The sequence below is a fragment of the Psammomys obesus genome, unplaced genomic scaffold (genome assembly GCF_907164565.1).
Source record: "Psammomys obesus unplaced genomic scaffold, mPsaObe1.curated_primary_1811, whole genome shotgun sequence".
NCBI classification, from domain to species: Eukaryota; Metazoa; Chordata; class Mammalia; order Rodentia; family Muridae; genus Psammomys; species Psammomys obesus.
The window spans coordinates 20767504-20781359 of NW_026596101.1; the positions used below are offsets into that span (position 1 = coordinate 20767504).

The 13856-nt window shown below is 44.6% G+C and overlaps 1 protein-coding gene across 1 annotated transcript in view; it reads left to right on the plus strand.

Annotated features, from left to right (window-relative positions):
- Nucleotides 1-13856, plus strand: part of Adamts9 (ADAM metallopeptidase with thrombospondin type 1 motif 9) — a 161981-nt gene that overhangs the window by 132651 nt on the left and 15474 nt on the right. The window contains exons 32-37 of the mRNA XM_055628553.1: nucleotides 4330-4524; nucleotides 5481-5613; nucleotides 6125-6219; nucleotides 6328-6422; nucleotides 6514-6647; nucleotides 8747-8838. Of these exons, the coding sequence (XP_055484528.1) occupies nucleotides 4330-4524; nucleotides 5481-5613; nucleotides 6125-6219; nucleotides 6328-6422; nucleotides 6514-6647; nucleotides 8747-8838 (744 nt within the window). The remainder of the gene's footprint in view (nucleotides 1-4329; nucleotides 4525-5480; nucleotides 5614-6124; nucleotides 6220-6327; nucleotides 6423-6513; nucleotides 6648-8746; nucleotides 8839-13856) is intronic.

Genomic DNA, 13856 nt, shown 5'->3' on the forward strand with positions numbered 1-13856 from the left:
CTGGGGTATCTCCTCGGGGCCCCCGAAGAACATCTTTTGGAACATAGCTTATCACCCTTCCATGGGGTTTCAATTGAAAGCAAGCCTGAATATTTTCATAGCGAAAGGTTGGAGACAGATTTGGGCACAAACACAAGAACCACAGGGCCAGAGGCTGGTCCTAAGAACTCCTAGAAACCATACTTGATGCTGCTAGAGCCACTGCAAGGCATTCCTTCATTCTGGGACCTTTGCTTAGGGAGCGTTCTCTCTAAGTTTTCTCAGAGTTCACCCCCACGTGAGTGTGCAAGGCCTAGAGCAGACATGTGAAGAGGCGCTCTAAGGAAAATGTGCATCTTCCGCACGAGGTCTGAAAGACAGTCCTGGTGAACAGGGCTGTTTGTGTTGCTTTGTTGTTGCATTCAGGTTTAGACAAGGATAATTGGCCTGTGAAGAGCTTTACACACAAGGCCACAGCATGTGGAGTCTGCTTGCCGCTCACACACTTCAAAACCCTGGCCTTACGGGGCTGGAGGAGCTGGAAGCCATCAACTGCTTCCCAGCACTGGGGTCAACTGGCCCAGAGTGTCGAGTTGTTCTGGATGCTTTTCAAGGGTCTGGAGGCCTCTGATCATGTTTGTGGCTCAGGTTCAGGAGCAAATGTGTGTCTCCTAAGATGTACGAATGTCGGGCAGGCTGCTTTTGCTTTTGATTTATAGGGGCCGGGGTCTCCGCATCTGCCTTCTCCAGGATACAGCCTTGAGGAAGTCAGTACAGACTGAGCCCATGAAGGCATGAGGTCGTACCCCCTAGAACCCCCACAGCTCAGCCAGGCCAGGCTTGTCCACATAGCTCCACACTGAGACACTGGGGTAGCCTCAAGTCTCCTGGCCAGCAGTCAGCTGGGACCTCCAGCATGTGAGCAGCAGAAGCCAAAGAAGGAAGAAAAAAGGATGGCACGCTGCCAGGTCTCCAGCCAACCGGGAGGGAGGGAGGGCTCGGGGATGCTCAGCATGCCTCTGGCAGACCTTCTCCTATCTTGTTGCTAGGATTTCTTCAAGGCCAGCCCAGAAAGATTACAGGAAAAGAAAAATGGAGTGTCTTAAAGCAACAGGACAAGAGACGCCAGGCAAATATGGTGTCTTTTAATTATCGTAGGGGATTAATGAAAATTGGTCCCTCACCCCCGAAAAACAACCTATTCCCAGGAGCTCCTCTCATGCCTGACAAAGCCTAAGGAGAGGTAGAGAGAAGACTGCTCCACTCTGCATTTGTGCAGCGCTTTTACAAAGAATGGCACTTCTTCAATGACACTGTCTAGAAGTGTCATTTGAACAACACAGACTGTAACTAAGTTTTATTTTGTTATTTTTATTCGCATATGTTAATTATAAATTTTAAATGGGCCCCATTATGACAATTTATCCACTTACCCTCTCTTTCCCTTTCCTATTCCCACTGATCCCATTCTCTTCCTACTGGTTCCTCTTTTAGTGTGTGTGTGTGTGTGTGTGTGTGTGTGTGTGTGTGTGTGTGTGATTAGAGTTTCATTACTGTTGCTTATAGGAAAATGGGTGAAAAGTTATTTACAGAAGTAAACGTGCGTCTCTCTCCCAGCAACCATTAATTTCATACAGATCCTCCAAGAAGGGTGAGGCCTGTGAGCTCCTCCTCCCCTCCATGGCTGATGCTGATGGCTCAATCTTGTGCAGCTCAAATTCAGGTCATCACAGCTACTGTGCTGTGCCACAGCCATGCCCAGTAGGTTCCAGCATTCCAGCACGGAGCTCTAATCCTCTGGCTCTTACATTCCTTCTGCTCTGCCCTCTCTTCCATGATCGTCCCTGAGCCATGGAAGGGGTAATTGGATGTCTTATTTGTGGCTGAGCACCCAGCAGTCTCTTATTTTCAGCACTTTGCCCAGTTATAGTCTTGGAAAAAAAAAAAAAAAAAAAAAAAGCAAGCAAGCATCTCTCACCAGAGCTGACAGCAGCACTAAACCATGAACGTACATGAATTAGAAGGCAGTTGATGGCACATCACGTCTACCAGTGCTCAAGTGGCGAAAGGTGGCATATGAGTAAAGCTGCTGTTGACAGTTCCTCCCACGGGCCATGTACATCGCATCATTGTGGAAACAGGGAGGAGGCGTCCACCTCATTTCCAGTTTGGCTTCCCTAGTCCTGTGGCCAAAGCGTGTGGTCAGTAGGGTCTGACCTTCTAGTTATGGTGGACAAGCAACCACATCAGCAACCACCTGTATAGTTGTGGGGGCCGTGGAAATCTCCTTGACCAGAAAACTCACAGGGAGGTAGCCCACCCCATCAATGAGATTTTCGTCTTGTTATCGGCAGTTTATGGGCGCAGCTTTACCCACCTATTCAGGATAGTGTTTTTTAAAACTTTTAAGTTTTAGTTTTACTTTTTAGTTAGCATTCTTTCTTGTACCTTTTCCCTATAGTCTTAGTTTTCATTGACCCCCCTCAAAGCATTCCTATCACCCACCCCTTGCTTCACTCCCCCTTTCCTCTTAAACCATTACACACACACACACACACACACACACACACACACACACACCGTATTTCTCCTTCTGTTCTCATGTGTATCATCCTTCCCCGTTCCACTCTTATCACCTATCCCACGCATGCCATGGGGCCCTTTCTAGTTTCCTGGCTTCTATACCTGCTCACTTCCACATAAACGTACATATAAAAACATTAGAAGCTAGGACCTGCATAGAAAAGACAGCATGCCATATTTGTCTCTTTGGGTCTAGGTTACCTCACTTAATATAAAGTTTTCTGACTCTATCCATTTTCCTGTAGATTTAATAATTTCATGTTTATTAATGGATGGATTAAGTTCCATTGTTTATGTGCAAAGTATTTATCTAAAGGTTTTATTTTTAACTTTTAGTTTTGCTTATATGTATACATGTGTGTGAGGCAATGCGCCCAAGCTTAGGGCGCAATGAGGTCAAAAAAGAATGTCAGATACATGGAGCTGGAGTTTACAGAGAGGGTTGTGAGGCACCCAGTGTGAGTACTGGGTATCAAACTCAGGCCCTCTGCAGGAGCATTGCATGCCCTGACTCAAGATGCCATCTCTCCAGCCCTTGATCTACATCTTCATTATCCGTTCTTCAGTTGATGACTAAGCTGATTCTATCCCCATCTATTGTAACATAGAACAGCAATAAACAGGACTGTGCAAGTATGCGGGTGGTAAGACATAGAGTCCTTTAGGGATATCTCCAGAACAGCCTGTGTGGGTCACGCGGGAAACTTCTATATTGATGTCCATAGCAGCTGCATCAGCTGCCCCCTAGTGAGCAAGAAGTTTCCATCTTCTATACCCTCGCCAATGTTGGTTTACGTTATAGTAGAAATTATGACCTAGACGGATTGACTCTCAAAACCTTTTAATATGCATGTCCCTGCTGGCAAATTACGCTGAACACTTAAATGTTTACTAGCTGTTAGTTCTGTTTGTGTGTTTGGTTGGGTGGGTGGGTGGGTGGGTGTGGTGGTTTTTCAAGACAGGGTTTCTCTATGTAGCCCTGGCTGTCCTGCAACTCACTTTGTAGACCAGACTGACCTTGAACTCAGAGATCTGCCTGCCTTGACCTCCTGAGGACTGGGAATAAAGGTGTGCACCACCATTATCAGACAATTTTTTTTTTTTTGAAAATTCTTTGTTCAGATCCAGAGCCCATTTAATTGGGTTGTCTGCCTTTTTTGTTTAATATCTTCTTAATTCTTTATATAGTCTTTACAGTAATTCTTTGCCAAATGTATAGCTGACAAAGATTTTTCTCTCGTTCTGTAGGCTGTTTCTTCAATTAATTGTTTCCATTTCTGAACAGTGTTTTAATTTCATGGGGTCCCATTATTGGACTTATTTTCTGAGTGGCTGAACTCCTGGTCAGAAAGTCTTTACCTATGTTTCTATGTTTAAGTGTATTTTTTTCTATATTAGTTGCAGAGTAAGGAGACTTACATTAAGGTCTTTGAAATATTTGGAGTTAATTTTGTGCAAAGTGAGTGATAGGGATCTGGTTTCTTTCGTCTAACCTATAGAAATCCAGATTTCTCAGTACCATCTTTTACACAGGCTGCTGTCTTGCTAATGTGTTCTTTTGGCATCTTTGTCAGAGATCTGGAGGCCGTAGCTGTGCAGTTTACATGTAGATCTTCTAGTACCGGGGTCCTCAACCTGTGAGCTGTGTGAGAGAGAGAGCCTTCTGCAGCTTCTACCGTAGGGCCATCTTGGTGCGGAGATCGGGGTCTTTGTGTGGCTGCCATGGGAAACCTCTGGAACATCCCCTCTTGACCTCTGTCTTCTCAGTGCTCAGTGAGCTGTGGAAAAGGCTACAGGCAAAGGCTGGTCTCCTGCAGTGAGATTTATACCGGGAAGGAGAATTACGAATACAGCTACCAAACCACGGTGAACTGCCCAGGCACCCAGCCACCCAGCGTCCATCCCTGCTACCTGAGGGACTGTCCTGTCTCAGCCACCTGGAGAGTTGGCAACTGGGGGAGTGTAAGTAGAGGGCTGGGTTGTCAACTCTGAAGTCTCAAACCTTCCCTGAAATCCTCCTGCCTGCCTACATCTTGGCGTGTAGAAGAAAACAAGCTTTGTAAATCCACACAGCCAAAAAGTTCATCTTGCTTCATCCCAGGGAAGTGAAAGCTGTCAAGTTCTGTGTCTTAGGTTTTTGTTTTGTTTTGTTTTGTTTTGTTTTATTTATATAATGGATGGCTATAAAGATGAAAAGAGTTAATATATAAAAAGCCTTAGTAGATTATTGTGGCTGATTTTGTTACATATCCCTACTTTTTTCCACATCTTTATCACACTTTTTTCCCCGACAAGCCTTTAGAATCTAGCCTCTCATAAGAGTTGCACAGGATTCACTTTGGCTATTTACTCTGTCTACGCAGAGGGAACTTTGTTTACTCGGGACGCAAAGCAGTTCTAAATTGAGTCTGTTTGGAAAAACCGTTGACACGGTCTTCTGACTTTGGGCTATGAAGCTCTCAGGCAAAAGGGTGTGGTATGATGAAAGTCATTAGAATTTGAATCCCAGCTTCACAAGGACCTTGAACAAATTCCTTAGCATCTGGGCCCAGATTTCCCATCTGTACAAACAAGCGATGGTGGTGCTGTCTCATGGGGATATTATGCATTTTAAGAGGGGTGAGAGTGTGTGTATAACTCCAGTATGACACACACGCATAAATGTTTTATATAGAAAAGTGTATTTTATACACATTTATACATATGTATATTTTGTACATATATAGGACGAGTTACATATGTGTATCTGTAGTACTCTGTGGTACGTAAGTACAAATGTGTGAAGCTTGACACAACAGCTAGTCTTAGTGAGAAATCAGTAAATGTCAGTAGCTTGTTGCACAGCCCTGGGCTCCAAGCTTCCTGTCATCAGATGCCCAGGTCCCAGAGCTACCCAGTGACTCTCCTTTGCCTTCCAGTGCTCAGTGTCCTGTGGCATGGGAGTCATGCATCGATCTGTTCAGTGTTTAACCAACGAAGACCAACCCAGCCACCTATGCCCCACCGATCTAAAGCCAGAAGAACGAAAAGCCTGTCGCAACGTTTATAACTGTAAGTCGATGAAGCCTTCTTCATCTGCCAAGGAGGGCAAGGCTTCTCCGTCCGCCTTCTGATCTGTCCTCTTTAGAAATGTAGTAATTCTCTGTGTGATGTGTTTGTGGGGTGCCTGCACTCGTGTGCTCAAGTTTTTGGAGTCCAGAGTCCACCTTCCCATTGAGACAAAGTGGCTCACTGATTCACCAGCCTGACAGTGGACCTTTAACAACATCCCTCTCTCTCCACCTCTCCAGCTCTGAGGTTACCCAGCTCACATTTACACCCAGCTTTTTTGTGTGTGTGGATTCGGGGGAACCAAACCCAAGTCTTCCTGTTTGCCTGGGAAACACTTTAGTGACTGAGCTATCTCTCTCACCTCTTCGCTCTCCTCCCATCAGCCTCGCTCTCTTTCTTTAATCTACCTCTCGGCCAGTTAGTGTGGCAGTCGGACAGTGTGCTGTACCCTGTTGGTAGATACTGAACATCTGGGACTACTGCATCCATCTTTACGGTTTGTGTTTCCTAGGTGAGTTACCCCAGAACTGCAAGGAGGTAAAAAGACTCAACAGCGCCAGTGGAGATGGTGAATATTTCCTGACGGTGAGAGGGAAGCCGCTAAAGGTGAGTGTTGAAATCAGTCATGGCTTGCACAGTATTTCCCAGTAATCTCTGTTCTCATCACTCTTTCCGAGTGGCTCTGTTGAATTTTTTCTCTCATGTTTCTTAAAGGTATTCTGTGCAGGGATGCATTCTGACTATCCCAAGGAGTATGTGACGCTGGCCCACGGTGACTCAGAGAATTTCTCCGAAGTCTACGGGCACAGGTAAGAGGCTCAGTGCCCGAGGAGCTTAGATGTCTGGAGGTTGCTACAGAAAACGTTTCATCCTTACCACAACGCTATCTCCGTGGCTTAGGTTGCACAACCCCACAGAATGTCCCTATAACGGGAGCCGACGAGATGACTGCCATTGCAGGAAAGATTACACGGCTGCTGGTTTTTCCAGTTTCCGGAAAATCCGAATCGACCTGGCCAGCATGCAGATTATAAGTAAGTTCAACGAGGCAATCCCATGGCCGTGCACACCGCCTCTCTGTTCCGGAACGCAGGTCCCTCGAGCGAGTAGACACAGGAGGGAAGGCACACGGGGTGAACACAGTCCAGTAGTGACAACCCCAGGGCCAAGGTTTTGTCCTTTGTGTTTGGTGCAGAATTCCACCGCCTGGAGTTTTGCTGGCGCAGGTCGGGGCTCCATCGGTTTTGCACTGAATGAGGGTCTCGGAAGGCCGAACAAGCATTGCTTCCATGAGCAACTATTTATCCCTTTCCTTCCCTCGGTCCTAGACACAATGACCTTGGGACCAGGATCTTAACATTACGAAGAGGTTAGACACTGGGCGTCTATACAGGAAAAGCAAGAGGGCAGAAAGAAGTCTCCAGAGCAGAAGAAAGGGCAAGTAGGAAACCCCGTAGCAAAGTCATTTGTAAGACACATTCGCCTCCAGATGGCTTTCCTCAGCACAGAGCACACGCGCACATAGGCAGAAAACTAATTTTATCTGATTGTTGATTTATGGAAGAAAAATGGCTCCAGAATTACCTTTCCTAACAAGCCTACGCATGGTCTGATTTCATACCCTGGCCAGCACTCTTGTTCTTCTAGGCACATTAATCATTAGAGCCGGAGAAGACAGATAAAATATCTAAACACACTCTCTTGAATAGAGGAAGAACAGAAATAATGAAGAACTAAGTTTTTTTTTTTTCTCATTAACATTGCACCCATAATATTACCCTGGTTTCCTCTTGAGTTACATTAAATGTGATTTGTACCGAGGTATTTTTTTATTTGTCAGCTATACAGATTAGGGCTAGGTGCAGTGGGTCGGCAGTTTCTTTGTTGAGGAAAACACCTCCAACTTTAGATCATCAGGGAGGGACGGGTCTCATGACCTGTCCCCTGGTAACCATTTGCCTTTAATCCTACCTGACTTGGGACCTACAGGCAGTCAAGTTGCTAAGAGAGGGAGACACATAGCCATGGATAAGTTGCTCTTTAAGTAACCCCTCACCCATGTTCCTCTAAGCGTCTGTAATGGCATTTATTGGGTCCCACACACAGTTGAAGGTAAAGTGCTTGGGAAGGGGAAGGAGTTAGACGGCCATAGGAGCGGGCCAAAGAGAAGGTAATGGGGTAACTGTGGTCAAAAGATATTATGTGTGTGCATATGTGTGGATGAGATGCCATAACCCACAATTAAATACGATCAATATATGCTCATGGAAACTTTGTAAAGAGAAAGACCCCAGGGAAGAGAAACTGAAGAGACGAAGGATATCTTTGCTTAAAAACGAGAATCCCAGATTTCTTTCCCACAAAAAGCGGGGTTTGCTGTAGAAAGACCTTTAGGCCTGTAGCCATTCCTGAAAGGGCAGAAAGATCAAAAAACAAACTAACAAAACAACCTACCCAGCCACCACCTGCAGCCCTTCCGAAGCTCTTAGCTCGCTGTTTATCCTCCTGTGCAGCAACAGGGTTAGAAAACAACGGTGGGCCAACATTGGCTTTAGTGGCTTTTGTTTTTTCCTTTTAAACTATAAGCTAGCCCCGAACTTGAGAAATTGCCATTAATAATTTCAAGATGTGTGCTCTAATTGTTCTACATTCTGGCAAGAGTGAGGCCTAGGCCACAGGAGGACAGAAGGAACTTCGGGGATGGCCCCTAAGTTGCTGGAAATCCTCCCCTGGCTTCTTGCCCTGTCATTAAGCTGGGGGTGCAGGGTAAGAGGAGGTTTACCCGTGCTCAATTACACTGCACTTCACTGATTCCTATTTATGTAGGAATCAATTCTAAGGTCACTTTAAGCCTCTTTTTGGCTCTCCTACTCTGCAGAGACAGACAGTCAGCACTGATAAAGCCCAGAGAAAGCTCTCAGAACCACAAGTGTAATAGGAAAAATACCAGTGCACATCTGGATCCATTTGCTCGCTAATAATTCAAGCTATTTCTTTTTCTCTCATTTCTTCTACCTTCTTATCATCTTCCTTTTCCTCTTCTTCTTTCATCTCTTGATCAATATTCTATCCCTTTTCTACTTCTCTCCCTTTCCTTTCTTCCTCTCCCTTTAACCCTTTCCCTACCTCACAGCCACTGACTTAGAATTTGCAAGGACAAGTGAAGGACATCCTGTTCCTTTTGCCACTGCTGGAGACTGCTACAGTGCTGCCAAATGCCCACAGGTATGTCTTCAGCCTTACTCCTTACCACCCTCCACTCACCCTGCTTTCGAGGCTCCTCTGTCCTCAGAAGGGCTTGTGTTCCTATAGATAGAATTAGAATAGTTGATGGAACATTTTAGAACCTCACAAGTGTTTTTGGAGTCTAACCCTGGAATCTGACCCCTAAGAAATGCTCACAGTTACAGGCATAACCTCTGTATTCAGCAAGACGCATTGGGAATAATGGTCAAGACATGAACAAATCAGATGTTGGATGGCAAAGACTTGGTTCGATAAATTATGTCTCAATAAATAAATACTCCAGTCAGTAAAATGTTGGTTAATGCTTAACGATGGACTTTTCATCAACAAAATTCATGCTTTGTAGCATTTTCCAGTTTCTATGGTATAAACAGTCTCCCCATAACCGATTTAAACTGTCATCAACAGTACGTCACTAAATGGGAAGAAATACACGGAACTGACTCTAAAGAAATCAATATAGAGCGAAGCCTGGCAGTCTAGGCCTGAAATCTCAGGTTCTGGGGAGGATGAGGCAGGAGGATTGGAAGTTCAAAGCCTACCTGGGCTACAAAATGAGTTAAAAACAAGCTGGGCAACCTAGTGAGTCGGACATAATCTTAAAAAGCTTGTCCAGCCTCCATAACAAGACCACAGTTTCAATCCCCAACACCTACCCAAAGAAGCAAAGAAACAGGAGAAAGAAATATTACATATGAGCCTCAACATACCAGTTTGTCATTATAAATCCTGAATATTACAAAATATAGAAAAACCCACACAGTTATGAATGAGAAAGCAATATCAAAAATATAGCATGTATACCATGATCCCATCTATGTGTTTTTGGGTTATTTCTCAGGGTGTGTGTGTGTCTGTATGTGTGTGTGCAGGGTGTGTGTGTGCTACGTGTTTTAATGCTTGGAATTGAATCCAAGGCCTCTGGCATGCTAAACACCTGCTGTGCAGATGAGCTACACTACCAGCCCTTTTTTTCTTAATTTATTTTTTTGAGACTTTCACGAGGACTGTATTTACATCATTCCAACCCCTCCCTCTCCAGTGTGCTTTTAAAAAAAATGTATAATACTATCTGCTCTATCAGAGGACCTGGGTTCAATTCCCAGCACCCACGGGGCATCTCACAACTGTCTGTAACTCCAGTTCTGTGGGATCCGACATCCTCACACAGACATACATTTAAGGCAAAACACCAATGCATATGAAATAAAAATAAATAAATTATTTTTAAAAATGTATATGGGCAGAGGAAAAGTCTTCAAGAAGTTCTATAAAAATATCAGTGGGGTGTTTTGTGGTTTTATATAAATAAATATTGGAACTAGTGATCTTAAAATTTGTAAAGCATACATGAATATCCTTTGACTCTGTAAACGCTGGAACTCTAGAACACTCTCAGCAAATCAGCTAGTACTTCTTTTACACTTCTTCTTTGTTGTTGGAGATTCAAATGTCCAATTCCCAGGAACCCATCTGCCGTGAGGAGAATGAAACAGAAACAACCTTATGATGTTCTAGAAGTCCTTAAGACTGAAGCTTGGGGCTCTGTGGGTGTCTTGATTCCAGCTGTTGCAGATGTATAAAATTTGTAATGATCACACCAGAAATGCAAGCTTGACCTCTTCAGCTCTTTATGGCCAATTTTGCAATCATTGGCTTTCTTGACTTTTCCAAGGTTCATCCTTTGGGAAAATGCTTCATTAGTAAGCCTGGACTAATTTCGCAAAATGGCCAGTGGTCTTTGCAAGGAGTTTCATTGCTTGGAGCACAGGACAAACATGAAGAGTCCTCTACTAGACAGGAAAACACAGCTCTCTGTTCACTTTGGTTCCAGTGAGGTCTTTGTAACAGTTTTGTTAGGATGTGTTGGGAATTCCCCACTTGTGAGCATTCAGAAGTCTGGGCATTGGGATTGGAGGATGCATTCAAAATCCCAGGCCTTATCTCTGAAGGATGGGTAGCTTTGTCCCCAACCACAGATTCATCCAAACTTAACTGAACTTTCTTCTAAGAATGAAGTGTTCTCAAAAGTGTTTTGTGAGCCTCAAGCTTTAGGAAAGCATCAGTAAGCATCTTAGAGGCATGGCAAGGGTGCCCTGTGGGTGAAAGAAAAGCAGCCAAGGGGGTTGCCTCCATTACCAAGGAATTTTAAATGTTTGCAGTGCAGTTTCCTTAGAGCGTGGATGGCTCGGAGCATCCTGTCAGTGTGGCTTACATTTCAGTGGCCGAGAGGCTGACCCTGCCCTGCCTTTTTCAACTGTCTCAGGATTTTCTCATTTCTATGTGCATATCCTTTGGGAAGTTAATTCTTCAGTAAATGAAGGGTAATTTGTTTTCATTTATTTTAATAACTCAGAGACATGAACTCATTTGCTAAATTCTGATAAGGAGCAATTGCTAAGTAGGAAAACTCCATGCCAGGGGGAGGATTTATATTTTTCCCTCAGCTAGTTCTTCAGACTCTTTTGGGTTCCTTCAGGATTCCTTAAAAATTTATTGAGCACTGACTGTGCTTATGAAAAACATGAGGCTTTTTTTTTTCAACTTATTTTTCCAGGGAAAGGTTTATAGGCAGCCTGACTGCGTGCAGGCTGCAACCTGTGGTTGCGTTGAAATCAAAGCAAAAGGATGCTCCATTTGAGCCTGTTTCTTTCTCTCCTCTGTGTTCACTTTAAAAACTTATTTTCAGTATGAGTAAATTCCCTGAAACATTACCTCAACAGATGGCTAGAATATGTCTTTTTAATTCTGATTATAATAAACTCAGTATTGTTTCCACTGGCACTGAACCTAATCACTCCTCTTTACTGAGGATTTTCTGTATGTCAGGCATTGTCCTTGACACACCTTAAGACCTTAGCCCTGAGTCTCAGCTTCCCATCCCTTGAGATGAAATTCTAGCTTTCCCAAACCACACAAATGTCTCAGGACAGGATGGATTTGATTTCAAGATGTCTGAATCCATGTCTGTTATGGTAGGCATGTCTTTCTCACTCTGTTAACAGGCCTGGGTCTGCCACATCCACAATTGGACAAGAATAGGATTCCTCTTGGTCTAAGTACTTCTTCTACAGACCTCAACATATATATATAAATATATATGTATATATGTATTCATTTCTTTCCCTCATAAATCGAGAGACAGTGGTTACAAGTCTGTGTCTTTCAGATATCAAAGTACAAATTCGTCCCACAAGAGAGAAGGACCCCCAGGTCTCTACTTCTCTGGAGTACTTAGTTTTTAGCTTGCCAGTCAGCTAGGGTGACTGTGAAAAGGGTAGGTCCTTGAACCAGAAAATTCAGGGAGAATGAGGAAGACAGCCTGTTGGCGTCTTCACATGTGCCACCCTGCTGAAGACATGGACCTAAAAGACCACACTGAGCATGCTCAGCCACAGAACACTGTGAACAGAGGCGTGAGGCCTGCAGCAGTGTCTACCTCCTGAGAACTTTAGTGCCAAGGCAGAACAGACCAGGTGTGGCTTCTGCAGCACGGCGAGACAGATGGAGAGAGAGGCCAGTGGGAGGGAGAAAGCGAGCAGCCTTGGAGTAACCGTGGGGTGTGGGAATGGTGGGCCTTGCCTCTCTGAGTGACAATGACCATGAGGTAAGGAGGCGGCCAGTGGGGTCTGGCCATGGCAGTGCACAAACCTGCACTCTACAACAGGCGGAAGCAGGAAGATACACGCTCTCCAGACAGCCTGGGCCACGTAATGAGACTTTCTTTCCAAACTGTTTTGTTTTGTTTTAATTTTCTAAAATTAGGAAGAAAACAAACAAACAAAAAGGCCAGCGAGGGAAAACTATGTGAGGAGGCTGGCATAAGGGTCCCAATCCAGTCATATTCGCAAACATCCTGGCATTGAGACCACTCTATACCTCAATAGGAAGGATTAACATCTGTGCAGCACAGTCTTTAAAATTATCGGCTAATACCTCTCGTTCCCTGCCGGGGAAGGAGCTAGGTGCAGTATGGTGCCGGGGAGGGGCTTCCAGCCCACAGCCTCCTTTTCAAAAGTTTGCTCTTACTGACCCGTGGCATTGGTGGGCTAGGGAAGGAAGCCGCTTGCCCACAGCCCCCTGAAGCAGATACAGGGGAGGGGAGGAACTGCGGAGTGAATCCATCTTTACATCCCAAGGTTTCTCACTCTCACATTTGGGACCTTGAGGACCAGGGCTGGATAACTCTCTGAAGGGGTGAGGGTGAGGCCGGGGTGAGGGGATGGGGGACTGTCCTTCGACTTAACAGGCACTCCCTTAAAGTCCTTGCCGGCTAGCTAACTGTTTTCATTTGCTCCTGCCTTACTGTCTGGAGACATTGCCACAGTTTCTTCTGAAGACAAAGCTCCTGAACTGTGACCACTAGCTGGCCACTCCATAGAAGCCCCCCTTTCCCGTGTCATATTGGTAGCACCTCAGCTCAGGAAGGATTTGGAAGTCTTATTATTTCTTATTTATGAAGCTGGCAGGGAGAAGAGGCCCAGAGCCACACCTCCTCTTGGGCACCTCATCTGAAGACCCAAGATGTGCTATTTACTGGAAAACCTATCTCGTGTCGGGCACATGTTACTCAATAACTAAGCTAAACAGCAACGTAATACTGAGCCCCTCCCCTGAATAATCATGAGGAAACTGGACAAAGAAAACAAGAATTTATTGTGGATTAGAAAATGCGGAAACAGATGCTTAGAAAACACAGAGATGATGCTTGTTTTTTTGTCCCGGATGCCAGTATTCCTAATAAGTATCAAGAACATGAATTTTGTGTTTCTCCTAGAGTTTTGTTTTAAGGCAGGATTTCCCTAGGTAATGCAGGTGGCCTGGATCTGACCGCCATCCTCCTCCTCCTGTCTCAGTCTCCTGAGCATTGACATCATAGGCGGGCTCCACCACACCCAACTTATCCGTGGCTAATTTTATTCCTCAGTATATGAGGAATATATATATATATATATATATATATATATATATATATATATATATATATATATATATAT